The sequence below is a fragment of the Vombatus ursinus genome, unplaced genomic scaffold (assembly GCF_900497805.2).
Source record: "Vombatus ursinus unplaced genomic scaffold, bare-nosed wombat genome assembly UNPS02014830.1, whole genome shotgun sequence".
NCBI lineage: Eukaryota > Metazoa > Chordata > Mammalia > Diprotodontia > Vombatidae > Vombatus > Vombatus ursinus.
The window spans coordinates 43,907,748-43,927,455 of NW_020954608.1; the positions used below are offsets into that span (position 1 = coordinate 43,907,748).

Genomic DNA, 19,708 nt, shown 5'->3' on the forward strand with positions numbered 1-19,708 from the left:
TCTATGGACCGAAGATTTGATGGAGTAGGGATAACTACCAGAGAGGGGGTATGTGGAAGTATGTGTGCATGTGTGTGTATGTGTGTGTGTGTGTGTGTGTGTGTGTGTGTGTGTGTAGGAGGTGGAGAGTAAGTTTAAGAAGAAAGAGGACGCTGGTAGGCACCAGAATGAAGAGGAAAAAATGGTGTTTTTTTGGATGCCCACATGTTATTTTCATATTACAAGGTAAATACATTTAAAATGCTAATAATACCAGAAACCCACATGTTAAACATCTGGAATATCCCTTTAGACTATCAATTGTCCATATTTTATAATTTAAGGAACATTGTTCACAATACAAGTTTTGGAGTCACAAGTCTTGATAAAAATTCAACACTAGGCAGATGACTTCCATATTCAACAGAAGAGAGGGCTAATATATACATATATATCCCAGTGATTAGGCAAACAGTGAAACACAGTAAGACAGTTCTTACTTAGGGGCAGAAGGGATAGATTTCAAATACTGAAGTGAATGAGACTAAATAAAAAACTAGATTCAAATCAGATTGATATCAGTTTATTTATAGGTCTTGAGTTAAAAGGATTAAGATGAGAAAGAAAACCAGTGAAGGAGAAAGGATACAGGCTGGGAGGTTCATATCAGATTAGAAGGTAATATAACAAGATATATCAGGGAACTGAGTTCGTCTATCTCAATCTGTCTCTAAATCTTTTTGTTTTTTAAAATCATAGCTGCTTATTTATGTAGGAATGGTCTTATTTGCATATGGTCATAGATAGGGTCTGACATGCCCTCTCCTAATTCAACCATACCTGCCAAGCTATGTACTCATATAATAAGCCTCAGGGCCACATCTAGGGTGGAGACTGAGTCTTCTTCAGGGTAACAACATCCAGGGGGGCACCTTTTATCCCCCTGATTTCCCTTTGGCCCACCATCCCTATACCTTGTGCTCCTCTGACCATCTGTACTGCCTGGCACAACTATTCCTGATCTGTCACCTAGCCCTGGACCATCACCGTCTCCAAGAATAGGTTTCCATTACCAAGAAGCTTATCTACTGGCACCCAACTTTCTCTGTTACTGGGCCACCATTTTTATGCCTAGGAAAATTCACTTGTTAGCTATGGATGGGAGAACAGGCTAAGGAACAGCCTGCCTTGGTAGGATAAGTGTATCTATTTTACCTGTTTGAGAGGTTGGTACATTTTAGTTTCCCGTAGGCTGGAGATTTTTATGTGGAGCTCTGTTAATGCTAATAATTTTGTTTTGTTTTGCATTGTTTTCTGTGCTAGAACAGAAACTAAAACAACGTGCAATTTAGATTCATCTCATGAAACTTTCTGCATAAGAGTGGGCCTGACTGGTGCTTGGTTTATAAAACCCACCCCTCTCTCACCCCCACCCAACTTCATATTCCCCCAGGCTTAAGAATTCCTAGTCATGATTCTGTTAAGGCTTGAAACACCACAGACACTTTTGTCCTATCATTCAGCCTCGAACAGAAGCATTGAGAAAGATTTGTTCTCCTTTATTTGTGTAGGCGTTTCAACAGAGGCAAATGTGTGTGCTTTGTTTAACAGTTTGATATAGACAAGGAAGCTGGGGAGAGACAGATTTACCATCGGTATTGCATGGAGCGAGCTTCCGTTCACTGTGCTCACGTGTTCACCACGGTTTCTGAAATCACTGCCATAGAAGCCGAACACATGCTGAAAAGAAAACCTGGTAATTGTTGTCTACACAGTCTGTCACTGGGCTTTGAAGCTGATGGATAAAGCGGTGGAGGCATGGAGGGATGGGGAGGAGTGATAGGGTACTTATCTGCGACAGCCAAGGTGGTGCAGGGGGTGGAGTTCTGGGCGAGGTATCAGAAAAAACAGAATGTAAATCTAGACTCAGACCCTTATTACCTGGGTGATCCTGGCCCAGTCATTTAATCTTGGCCTGCTTTTGTTTCCTCATCTGTAAAATGGGATAATAACAGCACCTGCCTCCTGGTGTTGTTTTGAAGATAAAATCAGATATTTGTAAGGCATTTTTCAAAACTTAAGGTGCTACATAAATGCCAGTTACAATAATAATAATTGTTATTATTATTATTATTTCCATTCAAATCCCTATATTCAATCATAGATGATAGTTTATACAAAATACCATTTTATACCACTGTTATTGTTGTTTAGTCATTTCAGTAGTGTCTGACTCTTCATGACCTTTTTTTGAGGGGTTTCTTGGCAAAGATACTGGAATGGTTTGCAATTTCCTTCTCCAGATCATCTTACAGATCAGGAAACTGAAGCAAATAGGGTTAAGCCCAGGATCACACAACTGGTAAATGTTTGAAGACAGATTTAAACTCAGGTCTCCTTGACTCTAGGCCTGACACTGTTATCTACCACACCACCTAACTACCCCATCTTATACCGTTCCATATGTATGTATATAGAATAATATATACTTGGGCATTTAAATGCATTTGTGAGCTCGTCTGCATGGGTGCTCTCTCCCCATGCAGATCACAACATCTCTATACTTTCTCATTTTGGATAATTTTGGACCATGTTTTTCAATAAATCCTTCAGAAAGGGCCCGCTCTGTTCTGCAACCCTTCCTTTTATTTTTAAAAAATATCTTAAGGATATTGATGCAATAATTGAACTCTCTTTCACTGCATCTTATCCTTGTTTTGTGATTGACTTATATTTTTTTCTAGGCAGATCTTTGATGAAGTGTCTCAGCTATACATATGATGTACATAATTCTTGTTTTTGGCAGCATCTAATGGAAATCCTTAGATTTCATTCATCCTTTGGATTACAATCTCTTTGAAGGCAGAGACAGTCTTTTTTTTTTTTTATTAATTGTATCCCCAACATTTAACACAGGGTCTGGCACACAGTAGCTACTTAATAAATAATTATTGGATTGGATTGAAAATCATGGTTAAAATTATCTGTGGTATGAAGTGAGTTGTCACAATGAGTTTAAACCAGAAATTTCTATTTAAGGAAACTTAAGCCTGGGCTTTAACCTAGGAAAACGGAAGTCAAGTTCAAGTTTTAAAATGGGTCAAATACTGTAAGAACACTCTATTCTTGGCTTCTTCCTACCTTTTCAGTCTTCTTAAACCTTACTCTACTCCACATACTCTAAAATCCAGTGACAGTGATCTCCTTGCTGTTTCTCTAATACCCTCCTTCCAACTCCATGCGTTTTCCCTGGCTAAGCTGCTTCTTCTCTTCCCCATGCCTGGAATGTTCTCCCTCCTTGTCCCAGACTCCTGGCTTCTCTGGTACCCTTCAAGTCTCAGCTAAAATCCTAATTTCTTCAAGAAACTTTTCTTGACCCCCCTTAATGCTAGTGACTTCCTTTTGAGATTATCTCTGATTTAGTCAGTACATAATTGTTTGTATATAATTGTTTTCATGTTTTCTCCCCCATTAGGTGGTGCGCTCCTTGAAAGCAGGGACAATGTCTTTTAACCTTTCTTTGTATCCTCAGTGCTTAGCATTATGCCTCACATAGCATAAGTCAAGCATTGACTTGACTCCTATGTTCTGTGAATTTGTCATATTGTTCTTGAATGTTCAATAACCTACTATATGCCTGACACAGTACAACGCCCAAGATGTACAAATACAAAGGATGAGACAGTCCCCACTCTCAAAGGATTTACATACCTCCTATCCAATTGCCCTTTCATCTGGATTCCACCTCCTCCACTTCACTGAATATTGAATGGAATAATACATAAAAAGCACTTTGAAACACCATATAAATATAGGTTATCATCATCATTGTTATTGTTATTATTGAACCTACTCTAAGCTCACTAATGACTACTTTATTACCAAATATGTAATTTCCCTTTTTCTTAGCTTCCATCTTTCTAAATCTGAAGTATTTTTCCCAGTATTTTTCTTACAGATAAACTCTTCCTTTGACTTCTGTGATTCTGGTTCTCCTTAAGACTCTCTGACTATTTCTTCCCTCTTACCTTAACTAGTTCCTCTGTTCTTGACTCCTAAATTTAAGCTCTGTCCTTACCCTTCCCTTCTCTTCCCTCTCCCTGAATGGGCTTCAATTATTACAACTTTGGGCAAGTTTCAAATCTCTATCTGTATCCCTCTTACCTCTGTATCTAACTATCTTACTCTCTAACCCTACCTCTCTTACATTCCAGTCTCTAATTTCCAATTGTTTTTGTCCAGCAGACATCTTCCCCTTCCATATTATTTCATAATTCTTATCACCTCATATATTGATTATTGCAACAGCCTTTTAAGTAGCCTTTCTGACTTTCTCTTCCCTTCCAACTCTCATCCATCCTATAGACCGTTTCCTGATTAATCTTCTTAGAGCACTTTTGTTAACCTTTCTGCTTAAAAATCTTCTGTTGTCTACTGCATAAAATCTGAATTTCATAACTTGGCATTCAAGGTCCTTCACAATTTAGCCCCAAACTAGTTTTCCTACTATATCTCTGACTACTCTTTTACATGTACCACACACTCCAGATAAATGGGATTATCTTCTACTTCCTAATCAACTTTTAACAACTCTATCTTTCTTCCTTTCTTTTGCTTGTGAGGCACTCCCCTCTCTTAAGATCTCATCATTTTGAAATCTTATCCATCTTTCAAGGCTTAGCTCAAATGCCACTTAATCCTTATTCTCCTGTGCCAAAAATAAGATGTTTCTCATATGATTATTATTTCTATTCAAATTCCTGTATTCAATTATAGATGATAGTTTATACAAAATACCATCTTACACCATTGTTGTCATTTTGTTACTTCTATCGTGTCTGACTCTTCATGACCCCTTTTGGGGATCCTATTGCTTTTTGTTTTAACAATGCTTACAACATTTACTGCAGCCTGTCTCAGGTTACATTTATTTGTGTACATATCCTATCTCTTCTGTTAGTTTGAAGGTTACTTGTGATGAAGTTTTGTGTATTAAAAAAATGCCTTGCATACTATTGTTGTTTAGTAAATGTTCACCCAATGAACATACTACACTGTGATTGAACAAATTCTTAACAAAAAGTCTTGGAATAGTAGAGAGGCAGTGAAAGTGGCCTTTCTTCATTCTTCACTATAGAGAATCAGTTGAACTACTGTGGTGGGTGGTGTTGTGTTTTTAGGGAAAAGGACAGACTAGGGTGTTGTTTTAGAGTTAGAATCAACAAGATATGGCAATTGATTGGATACATGGTGTGAGGGAAAGTGGTAAATTGAACGTGACTCTCAGGTTGCAGATGTGGGTGACGAGAAGGATGGTAGTACTCTCAAAAGGGACAGGGTAATTCTGAAGAACATTGAGTTCTTGGGGGAAAGATAATTGTTCCTATTTTTGGATGGACTGAATTTGAGATACCTATGAAATGTCTAGTTTAAAATATCCAATAGGAAATTGGTGATGTGGGACTGAGGTCCAGGAGAGTGACTAGGATTAGAAATACAGATATGAGAGTGATCTGTGTAGAAATAATTGAACCCATGGTTGTTGATAAAGTCTCTGAGAGAGTGTGTGTAGAGGAAAAATAAGAATAGGGCCAAAGACACCTTGGGAAACACCCATAGTTAGGAGGTGGGATCTGAATGATGATCTAGCAAAGGAAACTGAGAAGGACTGATCAGACAAGTATGAGGAGAACCAAGAAAGAAGAAAGTCACAAAACCCCCAAAAGAAGTAATATCCAGGAGAAGAGAGTAGTCAACAACAACAAATTCTGCTAAGAGGTCAAGAGGGGTGAAGATTAGGTGGGGGAAAACCAACACATTTGGCAATTAAGAGATCACTGGTAACTTTGGATAGAGCAGTTTTCCTTGAATCAAGGGTAGGAACCAGATTATAAAAGAGAAGGAAAGGACATAGTTCCGCTCTCCCTGAAGGAGTTTATATGTGAAGGAAAGAGATATAAAATAAAGGCTTAAGGGGATGATAGGGTCAAGTGAGAGTTCTTTTAAACAATGGAGGACACCTGAGCATGTTTGTAGGCAACAGGAAATGAGACAATAGGCAAACACTGAAGAGTGGAGAGAAATGTGGGGTTGATCTTGTGGGAGAAAGACAGGATAAGATAAGTACAAAGGTTAGTCTTGCATAGGAAGGAGAGAGATCATCTCTTCATCAGAGACCAGAGTAAAAAAGAAGAGACTTAGGGATATTAACAGTTTTTGAGATGCATAGAAAGGAAGAAGAGGATATGATCTCAGTGGCACTGGGAAGGCTTTTCTTTGCCTTCACAAACTCCCTGCCGTCTCACTAATACCAGAAATTTCACCATTTGCACTTTATTCCATTGCCCAGAAGCTAATGCTTTCAGCAGGGTGAGTGCAAGAGCAAAAGAGAGATACATTTGCTGAGAGAGATACAGAGACAGAGAAAAAAAGAGAGAGAGAGAGAGACAGAAAAAGAGAAGAGGAGAGAAGAAGACAGAACAACTGCTTATATTTGGGCCATGGCAATATAATGATTTTGACAATACTAAATTTAGGGATAGCAATAAAGCATCAGAAAGCATTGGGAAGTAAATAGTTACTGAAAAAATGAAAAAGGAGTAAAAATCATAGAATTCTTATCACTTTTATTACTGCTACTTTTTATTTGATGCATATGCTATCAAAACAATCTGGGCTCAGATCCATCTGAGACAGCATTATGGCATAGTAGAAAGACAAGACCTTCAAATTCCTACTTCCTCACTTAGGAGCTATGTGACCTGGGAAAAGCCTCTTAACTGCAATTGTAAAATAGGGACAATATTTCATAGGGTTGTTAAAATGAATGGGATAATGTATACAAAGCGCTTTTCAGATCTTAAAGTCTATATGAACATTAATTATCATGGTTCAAATACAGAATCAGAACTTTAGAGCTTGATTGGAGTCTCAAGGTTTTATTCTAAAGTCCTTATGACCAGTGACATTGCAATCAATTTCACTTCTGACTAGAGAGAGAAAGGTTAAAACTGAAGTTGTGAAATCCTTGGTCACTTATAACTCAGAAAGGTCAATGGACTTTTGTTGATCATTAAACCTGAAAGACTTTCCCAAGGGCATTCTTCTTAGTACTCACCTCATCTAGCTTGTGTTTTTATTCGAATCTCCCCTGACCCCAAATTAATGTTGTAGTCACAGCAACAGCACTGATTGAATGAAGAATTACACAATGAGAAAGAGATTTGAGATATCAGGCAATTAAGGATTTAGTAAGTACCTAGTATGCACTTGGCACAGGGGACACAAAGACAAAATCCTTGCTTTTGAGGGGCTTACATTCTACTGAAATGTCATTTTAGGTAAATATTCACTGAGACTGGCAATGAAATACATATTACCAACCTTTTGAGGTACAGAAAAGCTAGGAGAATATTTGCCCCTCAGTTGGTGATTTACCTGAATTTAGAAATTTTGCCTCAGGGAAGCAATCTAAAATACCCTTTAATAGTGTTAATATTCCTGAAGTAGGGTTCGTGGAGCCTGGTTGCTGGTGAGAAGAAGAGCAGAGAGAGTGATGGAATGGGAACAGACTCTCTCTTTTTTTTTTTTTTTTAGGCAATTGGGGTTAAGTGACTTGCCCAGGGTCACACAGCTAGTAAGTGTCAAGTGTTTGGTCTGAGGTCAGATTTGAACTCAGGTCCTCCTGACTTCAGGGCCAGTCCTCTATCCACTGTGCCACCTAGCTGTCCCCCCCTTTTTTGTTGTTGTTTGTTTGTTTGTTTTTTTGGGAGCAGACTCTTGCTGGGAGAGTAGATCAACTGTTTCTCAGGGCCATTTTCTCCTCTGGTGGATTAAAGCAAGCAGAGGTTAAGTGACTAGTCCAGGATCACACAGCTAGTAAGTATCTGAGGCCAGATTTGAACTCAGTCAGGTCTTTCCAACTCCAGGTCCGGGAATCTATCCACTGAGCCACCTAGCTACCCCCACTATGTAATCGGAGTCCATTGTCCAAGAAGGTGTAGCATGCTCAGTAGCCATACCCTGTAACACTGTCACAGTAGAAGGGTTAAACCAGGTTGAGGGCAGCCAACAGGCCTCTGTTAATATCCCTAAGGGTGAATGAGAGCAGTTTGTTCCAATGGCCATGAATGCATCTGAATCTGTGAAGTGCTCAAGAGCTTAGTCAGACATCGAAGATGCCATGGTCATCCACTGCATCCCCAGCCATCACCAGTCATTTTGACTTTTGTCCTGCCACTGGGCTTCAATAACTCTGGAAGAGAGTGAGGCTGATGACTTTGTGCAACTGCCTCACTTCAATCCAATTCACATACAAGTTAAGACCACCCTTGATGTCATTGGTCTTCTTCAAAAGAAAGGATGAACAACAAACATTGCAGGAGAGGCTATGATCAATAAAGTGATGGGAGAAGATTAGGATGGCCAAGATTAGGAAGACTAGATTGGGATCTATGCCATTCAATAGAGTCTGGGGATGTTGGAGTCAGGCATCTCTCCATCTCTCAGCAGCCTTACCTATAACACTCCCAGTAGCTTCTAGCAAGTTGCAAGGAGGAGAAACATGAGGATGAAAATGGGAATGGTGGGTAGTCCCTAATCATAAACTTTCTTGTGGCCAAGCTAGATACTTTGGCACAGGGGAGAGTGGGAGGAGAAAATATGGCTTCCCCTCCTATACTTTCCCACCCTCCACGATAGGTTCTGGTGAAGCTTTTGCCTTCGTGTTTAGACTAGCTAAGACCTTCTTCCCTCATCATGTGAAATTTGACGTAGGCAGGGAGAAATGGTTGGAATACCTGAGAAACAATAGAATTCCATGGTTTGATTGAAGTAGGGTCCTTTTCCCTTAGTTCTCCTCAAGAGAAGTTGCAATTGCTCTGGAGATGAGGATGTATATGTTGGGCCTGGGTGCAGACACTAGGTACACCCAATCATTTCCTATGTACTCTTTCTACCTCATCCCCAATATCCAGTAGCATGAGACTATGTATATGATAGGTCAGAGTTTCATGTACCATCTTAAGGAGGGATATATATGTGTCTGGAATTGAACCTGCATGCCAATATTGGTGGATATGGTGGGGAGTTGGGTGAAAAGGTTAGACCTTCATGTATTCCAGATCTGTATCATGGGCAAGCCACACATGGCCTAACCAGCACCTTCTTAGTGAAATGTTATTTAAATAGGAAGATATTAGCTTCTATGTTTCCTCCTTTCCATAGCCCCAAACTCAGAAGCCATCTATACTTTATTCCACTTTCTTCTCATTCAACCTCTTGTAATATGGCTTCCAATCTGACAATAAATGAAAAGACTAGCTCTTAGGTTTTTAAGTCTATTCAGTGCTAAATTCAAGAACTTTTTCTGAGTCCTCATTCTTTTTGATCTCTGTGTAGCTTTTGAGATGGTGACCACTCCTCCTGAATTCTCTTGCTTCCCTCATATTTCATTGATAATGTTCTCTCCTGGTTCTCCTTCTAGCTGTCTACTCCTCAGACTCCTCTGATAGACTATTCTCTATGTCCTATTCTCTCTCCACGGGGGACCCCAAGATTCTGTCCTGAGACCTATGTCCTCTCCCTCTACCTTCTCTCAATGATCTCATCAACTCCTATTGACTCCCAGAAGAACAGCCCTAATCTCTCTCCTGACTTCCAGTTCCTCATCACCAACTACTTGTTATATATCTTGAACTGGATGGACCAAAGGCATCTCAAAATCAACATGTCTAAAATAAAACATTATCTTGTCCTGACTCTAATTACTTCTCTAAACTTTCTAGTTCCTGTTGAGGGCACTGTCCAGTCACAGTGTTTGGTAACCTTAGCAGCATTTTTGACTCTTCCATTTCTCTAACTAGCCATACACAACCAGTTGCCAAGTCATTGTTATTGTTGCTTTTCTTCAGCCTCCATAATTTCTCTCCAATCTATCCCCTTTTTTTCTCTTCACGTTACCACTGCCCTGCTTCAGTTCCTCATCATCTTTCACATGGACTCTTGCAGTAATATTTTAACTGGACCCTCCCCTCCGACATTCTGTTACTCTGCTCTCTAATTTTTCCTCGATAAATGAAGCTACCAAGATGATCTTCCTCTAGTACAAGTGTGACCACATCACTCTCCTATTTACTGACAGTGTCATTATTCCGCTGAAGAAACTTCAATGGCTCTATATTGCTTCTAGGATGAAATAGCAACTCTTCACCTTGACCCTTAAAGATCTTTATAGTCTGACTCCCACTAATCAGCCAAGCTTATTTCATATTATTCTTTTTCTTGCACTATGTTTCAACCTAAGGGGTCTATTTGCTATTCCTTGGACTCTGTATTCTATGTCCCACCTATTTGCCATTGTATAGGCTGTGCACATGCTAGAAATGCACTCCCTAATGCCCTTCCTTAGAATCTTTAGTTCGTCTTTTTCAAGATTTGTTTGAAACAAAGATTGGTGTAGTGGGAAATGTGCTGAATTTGGAATCATGAGAACCTGAAGCTTTTCTGTCTTGTGAGAGATCACAGAATCTCAGAGCCAGAAGGGACCTTAAAGGTCATTTAAACCTGTCTGTATCTAACTAGAAATCTGTATCTGTCAGGTAGTCACTAAGTCTTTATTTGATAATTCCCAATAAGAGTGGATCCACTATTTTCTGAGGTAGTTCATCCCATTTGTTGACAGCATGGATTGTTAGAATGGTTTTCTTTGTGCTGAATTGAAATATGGTTCCTGGCAGCTTCCACTGCTCTTGGTTCTGCCCTTTTAGACCTAGCACTACAAGTCTGATTCATCTCTACTTGATAATCCTTTGTAGACAAGTACCATATTGTTGGTAAAGTCTTTCCTTCTCCAGGCTAAACATCTCCAGTTCCTTCAACTGAGTTCCCTTATGCTATGAACCAGTTTTCTTGTCATCCTGGTTACCCTTCTGTGGACATACTTCAGTTTACCAATGGCCTCCCAAAGCTGCTATAGTAGCACTGAAAGCTGAACACAAGACTCTAGATGGTTTCTAACTAGGGTAGAACATAGCAGGGCTATCACTTCCCTTCTTTGGATGTTATGCTTCTACAAATATAGCCTAAAATCATGTTGAGTTTTTAGGCTACAACACATACTATTACCTCATAATGAGCTTAAAGTCCACTAAATCTCTGGCTCTGATCTCTCTCTGCCTTTCCAGATGTTATTACTCCAAATGGCCTGAACATTAAGAAATTTTCAGCTGTTCACGAGTTTCAAAATTTGCATGTTTTATATAAGTCCAGGATCCAGGATTTTGTTCGTGGTCATTTCTATGGGTATGTACATGGGCAGCAAGATCAGAGGTCTTGGAACTGGAAGGGACCATAGAAATCATCAAGTCCAATGTGCTTACTTCACAGATTAAGAAAGTGAGGCTTAGAGAGTGATGTATCTCGTCTCACAGGTAGCAAGTGGCAGAGCTAGGATTTGAACCCAGATCTTCCAATTCCAAATCTAACACTTTTCCCATTGTACCAATATACTTTCCCCAATTCAAATCAGCACATGAATTTTAATAGTTATCCAGCACACGGAAAACAGGATTATAATCATAGATGAAAAAGAAGAATTCCATGTTTTCTCACTAATCTATTGCTTTCATTCACATAGGATATATTCCATTTGGTCGAGAACCATGACTTTATGGCTATAGGGAAGGAAAGTCCTTCTATTAATACAGATAGTCAATTGTTCGGCACTTTATAGTCTTAAAAAATTGTCTGGGGAATTAAGATTAAATAACTGGACCAAAGATATATAGTCAGTATATATGAGAAGCAAGACTTAAAAGAAGGTCATCCTGATTCATCCACTGTGCAGTGGTGCCTTATAGGCAATATATTTACAGGAATCTGTAGTGAATCCTTTACTGCACTAGTTGGCACAAATTTCAATTCTGGATCCCCAAAACCCATTAAAAAGTCCTAGCAAAAAAGAGTTCCCTTTTCTTTTCCTATCATTTGTAAAAATAAACAGATTTTTAGTGGATCTCCTTTGATGATCTCCATTGTGAAGTTGGGATTGTTTATCCTGCCATAATACCCTTCCTAATCATGGTAGAGTGTTTATGGATGAAATATAATTTGTATTTAACTCAGAATTAAATCACTGTCAAATCCCCTAGGTTTCATTTTAAGAGTGTTTGACTGGGCTCTTTGGACTCCAACATTAATAGTTCAGGAAAAATGTGCCAAGAAGCTTCCATTAGGGTATCAAATCTTTCTCAAAGATATTAAGAACCTCAAATGACATTGCAAGAGGAATGGATACTAGTTAGGTCATTTCCCAGCCCCAAATGAACACATTTTATTATTTTGCTCCATTTCAGTCATCTTGATTTCGACCTTGAAAAGACTTTATTCCTTTTCATTGCGGGGAGATACGAATTTTCAAACAAAGGAGCTGACATCTTCTTGGAGGCTTTATCCAGACTCAACTTCCTCTTACGGGTAAGAAAGCTTTGGGTTCTGAGATATGGCATAGTACTTGTAGGGAACACTCTGTTTTTCTAAACAAGTGGAGTGGCTTTTAGCACTACCAAAAGAGTTTTCATGAAAGTGTAAAATTATTCAAGTAGGAGAGGCCTACCTTAATTCTGATTTTGCATTTCAGATTGTTATTCAGAAAGTCATACTATCCACTTGAATGTGTACCTTCCATTGCCAAAATGCTTGCTTTTACTTGAAAGATACTCTTCAAAGTTACATTGAATCACATTTAGAACAAGCATATCCTAAAGGAAGTCTGTCCCAATTCCCCTTCATTTTAGTACCTTCACTCATAATGTTGATTATTTTCTACTGACCCTACATACTGCTTATTTACAGTTTTTTGCATGTTGTCTTCCCCTTCAGTCTCTGAGCTCCTTGAATTGCTTTTCTTTGTATCTTTGTATTCCCACTGCTTAGCACAGCATCTAGTAGATAGTTGTTATTCAGTTGTTTCAGTCCTGTCTGACTCTTCATGACCCCATTTAGGGTTTTCTTGGCAAAGATACAGGAGTGGTTTACCATTTCCTTCTCCAGGTCATTTTACAGATGAGGAAACTAAAGCAAGCAGGGTTAAGTGACTTGCCCAGGGTCACACAGCTTTTCCATGTCTGAAGCCAGATTTGAACTCAGGAAAATGATGACTTCTTCCTGATTTTAGGCCAGGCATTCTATCCATTGGGCCACCTAGCTGCCTGCCTAGTATATAGTCAGCCCTCCCTCACTTAAATCCAATTCACTTGCACGTCATGGCATCACCTCCCTGATATAATGGTCCTTTTTGAGAATGGAGAACAAACAACAATAACAACATAGTAGTTACTTAATAAATGGTTATTAGCTTGCTGACTGGCATGTAAGGTTTCTGAACTAAACACAACTGCAAAACATGCAACCAATAAGAGCAACTATAGAAAATTAAAACATATCAGAATCCTATATTTCTTGAATCCTTTCAAATTTTTTTCTATTTTGTTTTTACATTTTCTGAATGTATATTTGTTTCTGAATATAACTCTTTTCCTTCCCTACCTAGAGATCTATACAGTAAGAGACTATCTTCACTGCCTAAAAACATACTCAGGCCTCAACTCTTGTAATATTTTCACTTGATGCTGCCACACGCTCAACCTATCATCCTATGTGTCTCCCCACTTCAATTGCCAAATTCCTAGATCTAAGTTTTCTTAGTTTTTAGTTCTTGTTTTTCTTAATTTTTTCCTGTTTTTGTAATTCTTAACCTCTGTAGTTTTCATTGTCAGTGACCACATTACCTCCATCTGGAAACTCTCTACATCCTTTGCTTCAAAACAGCGAGGAAGCAAGTAGATGTTGAGATTAAAGATCTGAGTGAGGGAATGCCCGGTCGGACAAGGGGAGGATGTAATCAAGAGCAAAGGAGGAGAGGATGGATAAAAGAATAAGAGAGATTTTAAAGTGTAGAGAAGAGAAAGTGATAGAACTCACAATAAAGAGTCTCTATTTTCTCAGCAAAATAGAGAGATAAATTACTGAGAGGGAGGTGGGGTGGTGTGGCATTGATGACTTGAGGAGAAAGTATTGGAACAATCACTGCAAAGGGTGTAGTAAAGATTCAGCTGTGGAAAAAATAAAAGGATTGCCATTTATCAATCAGGGCTTAGTTGAGATTCTCTTTTCAAAGTGAATTTGTAGTGGATCTTGTTAGTACAGTAGTGTGACATTTATCTAGCAGTGTTCAGTAGCTCATGAGTTGAAACAGAGAAGATGGATGGCAAAGTAACCCAGGGCTGAGAATTTGCAGGGAAGGAATAATGGAAAGACAAGGGGGAAAGGGAGATTCAAGGGTAGAAGACGACTTGACTTCTTACTGATAGCATCAAACTCATGAAGGGAGGAAAGTGATACCAGAGGAAGGATGATGGACTGGGAGAACAGAGAGGAGTTGGAGATCACAGTAGGGACGAACAATAGATTTAGGAGGGATGAGGCAGAGGGAGAAATGGAAGGATGGGAGATTATAATCACAAAGGGGAATTCAAGATCATGAAGGTGGAATAGTTTGAGATAATAGTGAATTCTAAGATACGCTCAACCAGAAGAGTGGCTGAGGTAGAATTGAAATGTAGGTTATGAGAGTTGAGGGTGCTGATTAATTGGAAGACTAGGATGATCAAGGAGATTGAAACTTAAATATTTCAATCCCTAAGTGTGAGGGTAAATCTGGGAGTATAAATGAAAGCTGTTATCCAGGCATACTTGAACAAGGGGGGAAGCCTACCTAAAAGCTCATGGATAATTTTACCATGAGGAACTGGACAAGGTGATACAGATGGATGGAGTGAACCTCAAACAAGGTGAGGTTGCTAAATGATGGTACCAGACATAGGATTGGGAAATTCTAGTGGAGAGGAAGCATAAGTTTACTCCTCTTTTAGGCTCAGTTTTTGGCACATCACAGGAAAAAAAAAAACCTTGCGCTTGAGATTGCAACAAGGGATTAAGTGTATTCTGGAGAAAGCTTTGTTTTTGTCATCTCAGAAGCAATAAAGAGCTAGAGAGTATAAGAAGAGATATATAATGATGGAGAGTTTGTTAATGATAAGAAGTTGTTCAGGGGTAGCTAGGTGGCACAGTGGATAGAGCACTGGCCCTGAAGTCAGGAGGGCTTGAATTCAAATCCGGCCTCAGATCAAACACTTTATGCTTACTAGCTGAGCAAGTCACTTAACCCCAATTGCCTAACCAAAAAAAAAAAAAGTTGTTCTAAAAGGTACAGTGAAAGGAGAATAGTGACCAGGGACAAATAGGACTGAGTTACATTGGTGAAAATTGGGGGTGAGGGAAAAGGCAACAGGAAAGATTTTTTTTGGCCTTGAAAGAAAGTGACTCTGAATCTCAGGAATAAGAGTATCAGGAAGTAAGAACTTGCTAGCAATAAGACAGGAGAAGCACCACTTGATAAGAATACTTAGTTGATTAAAGCAGAGTATAGGAGGTTCAACTAATATAGAAGCTATGAAAATTGTGTGGTGAAGATGTCCTAATCCCTAATTTTTTCCACTTCTAACTTTACAAAATTATAAGTTAAAAAGCCAGCGTGAAAGAAAAAAACTAAATTGATCTATTAAAGGAAAACTCAGAAGGCTAAAGAGGGCTTCTAGTTTGGCTAGAAAATTACATGATGTAGATTGTAAATGAGGATCTTTGCTCTTTAACTGATTGAAATATAAATGCCCTTTTCTAGGGTTTAAAAATCAATTTACCATATTTTTCATTTTATCTTCAACATTTGGCACTTCTTGTTGTTTTTTCTGTTGTCAGGTGCACAAAAGTGATGTCACAGTTGTGGTGTTTTTCATTATGCCTGCCAAGACAAATAATTTTAACGTGGAAACCTTGAAAGGACAAGCAGTGAGAAAGCAGTTATGGTAAACACTGTTCTTGTTAATGCTCTTGAGCTTTGAGCCTGAAAAGATTTTCTTTTAAAAACTGCTCTATACTACATATTCTTGAGCACCCTTTTCTTAATTCAAGATTATTAGGGAATGAATTCCATTTGAGTCTTGCTCAGTTAATGTACTATGCTGAGTTACGGCTATCTGCATGGCTGGACACACTGACATTGGATTGAACTGTCTGGAGACATTTCATGAGATGCTTCTTTAAAAATTGATTAAATTGTTTTTGTCTAAACAGTAGAGTAAGAAGTTTGGAAAGAACACAACTCTTCAATATCCCCAATACAAATAGAGATAGAAATACTAATAGTTAGATAGACAGACATGTAAATGGGACCACCAAAGGACTTCAAAAAAAGAATAGTCTCTCAGAGAAAGAAAAAATAAAGAACAAGAAAATGAGCAAGTAGGAAAAAAAATAAAACCTCCAAAACAATAATATTAAAAATTGAAAAATCCTGAAAAGTCTCTAGAAGGAAAAATTTAAAAAATTACTTCAACAATGACCCAGAAAAAGTGCTGGATCTAGTATAATACACATCAAATTGGCTCTCTTAAAAAAAAAAACCTAACACTTTCAAAGAATGAAATCAGTTTTTTTTTTAAAGAGCTGATAAGAGCAAAGAAAAATCTCAGTTTAGTAATGCATAAGTACTAGTATCTATAGAAACAGCCCAAGAAAAAATGATAATGAAGATCATCAATGTAGAAAAAGTGGTAGTAGATATGAATAAAAGCATGGAATTGGTAAGAAATGAAATTTTCATTTTGGAAGGCAAATCCACCCAATATGACCAAAGGATATCCAAACTAGAAAAAATTTTGAAAACTTTACAAGCAAAGATGATAAGCTTAGAAAACAGAATTCAAAGAAGTAACTCGAGTAATCAGATCAAGAGGAAAATCTGGGAGTAAAGAGCCTAACTACCATTTTCAAGAAATTGCATATGACTGTTCCTCAAAAGTACTAAAGTTTAAATTCAGCCTTTGGATGGATAAAATGCATCCTGTGCCATAAGAGAAAAATCTCAAATTCAACTCTGTAAGCACAATGTTATTAAACTAGTTTAATTGATTAGAAAAAAAAAGAATTTTCCAAGTAGCTAAGAATGACTCATCCAGGAACCCCAATTTTGGGAAAAGAAAAGAAACAAATCTAGAATATGATTTAATTCAAGGGAAACTAGGCCTCACCCCAGAATCAGCTAACCCAGCTATACTTTTTGAAGATAAAAACATATGATTTTATATTTCATAGTATCTCTGAGTGTTTCTATAGGAAAAAATGAAACAATATAAATCTTTGATATACAAATAAGCTCAGGAAAAAAAAAATATATGGGCAATTCCTGCTCTTCCATCTCAGATTGCCACTGGAAAACTTTGGAATATTTGTCCCTGGCTCCCTGGGATTCATCCATGTCATTGGAGAACAGCAAACCTGTTGCCCTTCAGTTCAATCCATGGTGCCAAAATTCAGTATATAAACTCTGGCTGGTGTTCAGTTTTGGCCCCAAAATCTACCATTCTCCATCTACCCACCCATTAAGCTGGCTATAAGAGGGCAAAATATAATTTAGTTTTACTTCCAAGCTGTGGACAGACACTTTAAAAAAAACTTTAAATGCAAAATAAGACATTTCTATTTGAAAATAAAACATTTGTTAAAAATCATTGAAAGGAAGGAAGGAAATAAGCATTTATTAGGAGCCGACTATGTGCTAGGTACTGTGTTAAGCATTTTACAACACAACAACCCTAAAAATTAAATGTTATGCAGGGAAAATGATTATTTAGATTAAATTTTACAACAATTTAGATCATCTAAATGTGCTTTAGATTTACATGGTTCTGTAATTGTACAACCACCTTCCTCTCCCCATAATCTTGGAAGAAAACTCTTGGAACAAGATAAGAGCCTCATTTGTCTCTGTAGACTCCCAAGAATGTCAGAGCTGGAAGGGACCTTCAAGACCACTGAGTCCAAGTTCCTAATTTACCCACTACAAATTCATAGTGGAAAACCTGAACAGGGTCTTCATTGCTACCTATATGGGCAGCCACTGTTTGGAAGAACTAAGGGTTTTAAAAGAAAACTCCACCCCTGAACAAGGAAAGACCTAAAAGAAAACTATTCTTCCACAGAGGGAAGATGGAGGAAGCACTCCCCCCCACCAAACCTCGTAGTACATAACAACTTAGTCTGTCTTTCCATAGCTTTCTAGTGCCATTTGCTGCTTAAGTGACCTTAGAGTTGTTCATGACTCTTTCTTCCCTCTCAATATGTAAAACAGTGGTTGCCCACAGCTTGAAAGTAAAACTAAATTGTATTTTGTCCTCTTGTAGCCAGTTTGGTGGGTGGGTGGATGAGAATGGTAGACTTTCCAGCTTCTACTCTATTTCAGGCTCTCATCACCTCTCACACGGACTATTTTAGTAGCTTCCTTGTTGGTGTCCTTGCCTCCATTGTCTCCCCTTTCTGATCCATCCTCCACTCAATTGCCAAAGTGATATTCTAAAACACAGACCTGACCTTATCACCTCAAATTCTTCAGTGGCTCCCTATTTCCTCTTGAATAATAAAGTGTATAAAATACTCAGTTTGGCATTAATTACCTCAATAATCTGTCTCTCCAACTCCTCTCACCCACTTTATTTCCAGTCTCATCCTTGTTCCTACCCTTCACAATTCTGTTCTAGGAGGTCATATCAACCAGGTCCTAGTTGTATTCTATACATGAACTTCCATTTCCTGCTTCCGAGACTTTACAGAAGTGATCCTTCTTGTTGTACTATCTCCAAAGTCATACTATCTCCCTCTTGAAATTACTTTTTATTACTTTGGATATATTTTACATTTTTTTATGCATATCTCATCCTTTCAATAGACTTCAAGCTCTTTGAGGGCAGGGACTGTTTTGTTTCTGTCACTGTATTCCCAGTGCCTAATACAGTGCATTGGTCATAGCAGATACTTTTAAAGTATTGTGGTTTAAAAATTTTAATTGGCAGAGCTATAATAACAACTGGCACTCTGTTCTTTCTGGTGTTGAGAAATTGTCCAATGTTTTTAGAAAGAAAAATAGAATTATACAATAAATGTCCAAAAAATGTTCACAATCCTCTGACCCAGAGATACTAATAGACTATATCCCTAAGGAATTTATTGCCAGGAAGGAAAAAAGACCCATCTACATAAAACCATTCTTAGCAGCACCATTTGTAATAGCAAAGAGTAGATGTCCAATGGTTGGAGAATGACTGAATGAAAGCATTACATAGGAATGCAAGGAAATGTTATTGTGCCTTTAAGAAGCAACCAAATATGATAAATTTCTAAAAATGTGAGACCTATATGAAGTGATACTGAATAAATTAAGTAGAACCAAAAAAACCAATATGCTCTCATTATAATTATGTAATTAAAGACAACAATAACAGCAATATATCCATATTAAATTAACAGAAAAAGTAAAAAAAAGAAATCATAAAAAATTGTAGATCTATTAGTGTGCAAAAGTTAATATATATACATTTTTGAATTGGTGTTAAGAATCATTAACTGAAGAAGCTATACAAACTACAATCATTTACAATTTTTTTTGTTTCATTTCACTTATTCATTTTTATATCTTCATTTTAATATATGTATGCACACATATGTATGTATGTATATACATATATACATATGTATGCATATATTTGAATTCCTGTACTTGTTGATAGAAGTTAAAATTAAAATTTTATATAAACTATAGACTAAATTCTCAACAATT

General features: G+C 37.8%; 1 protein-coding gene across 1 annotated transcript in view; it reads left to right on the forward strand.

Annotated features, from left to right (window-relative positions):
- The window catches only part of GYS2 (glycogen synthase 2), a 59,220-nt gene that overhangs the window by 18,883 nt on the left and 20,629 nt on the right, over positions 1–19,708 (forward strand). The window contains exons 5-8 of the mRNA XM_027838758.1: positions 1,591–1,735; positions 11,163–11,280; positions 12,333–12,453; positions 15,796–15,902. Of these exons, the coding sequence (XP_027694559.1) occupies positions 1,591–1,735; positions 11,163–11,280; positions 12,333–12,453; positions 15,796–15,902 (491 nt within the window). The remainder of the gene's footprint in view (positions 1–1,590; positions 1,736–11,162; positions 11,281–12,332; positions 12,454–15,795; positions 15,903–19,708) is intronic.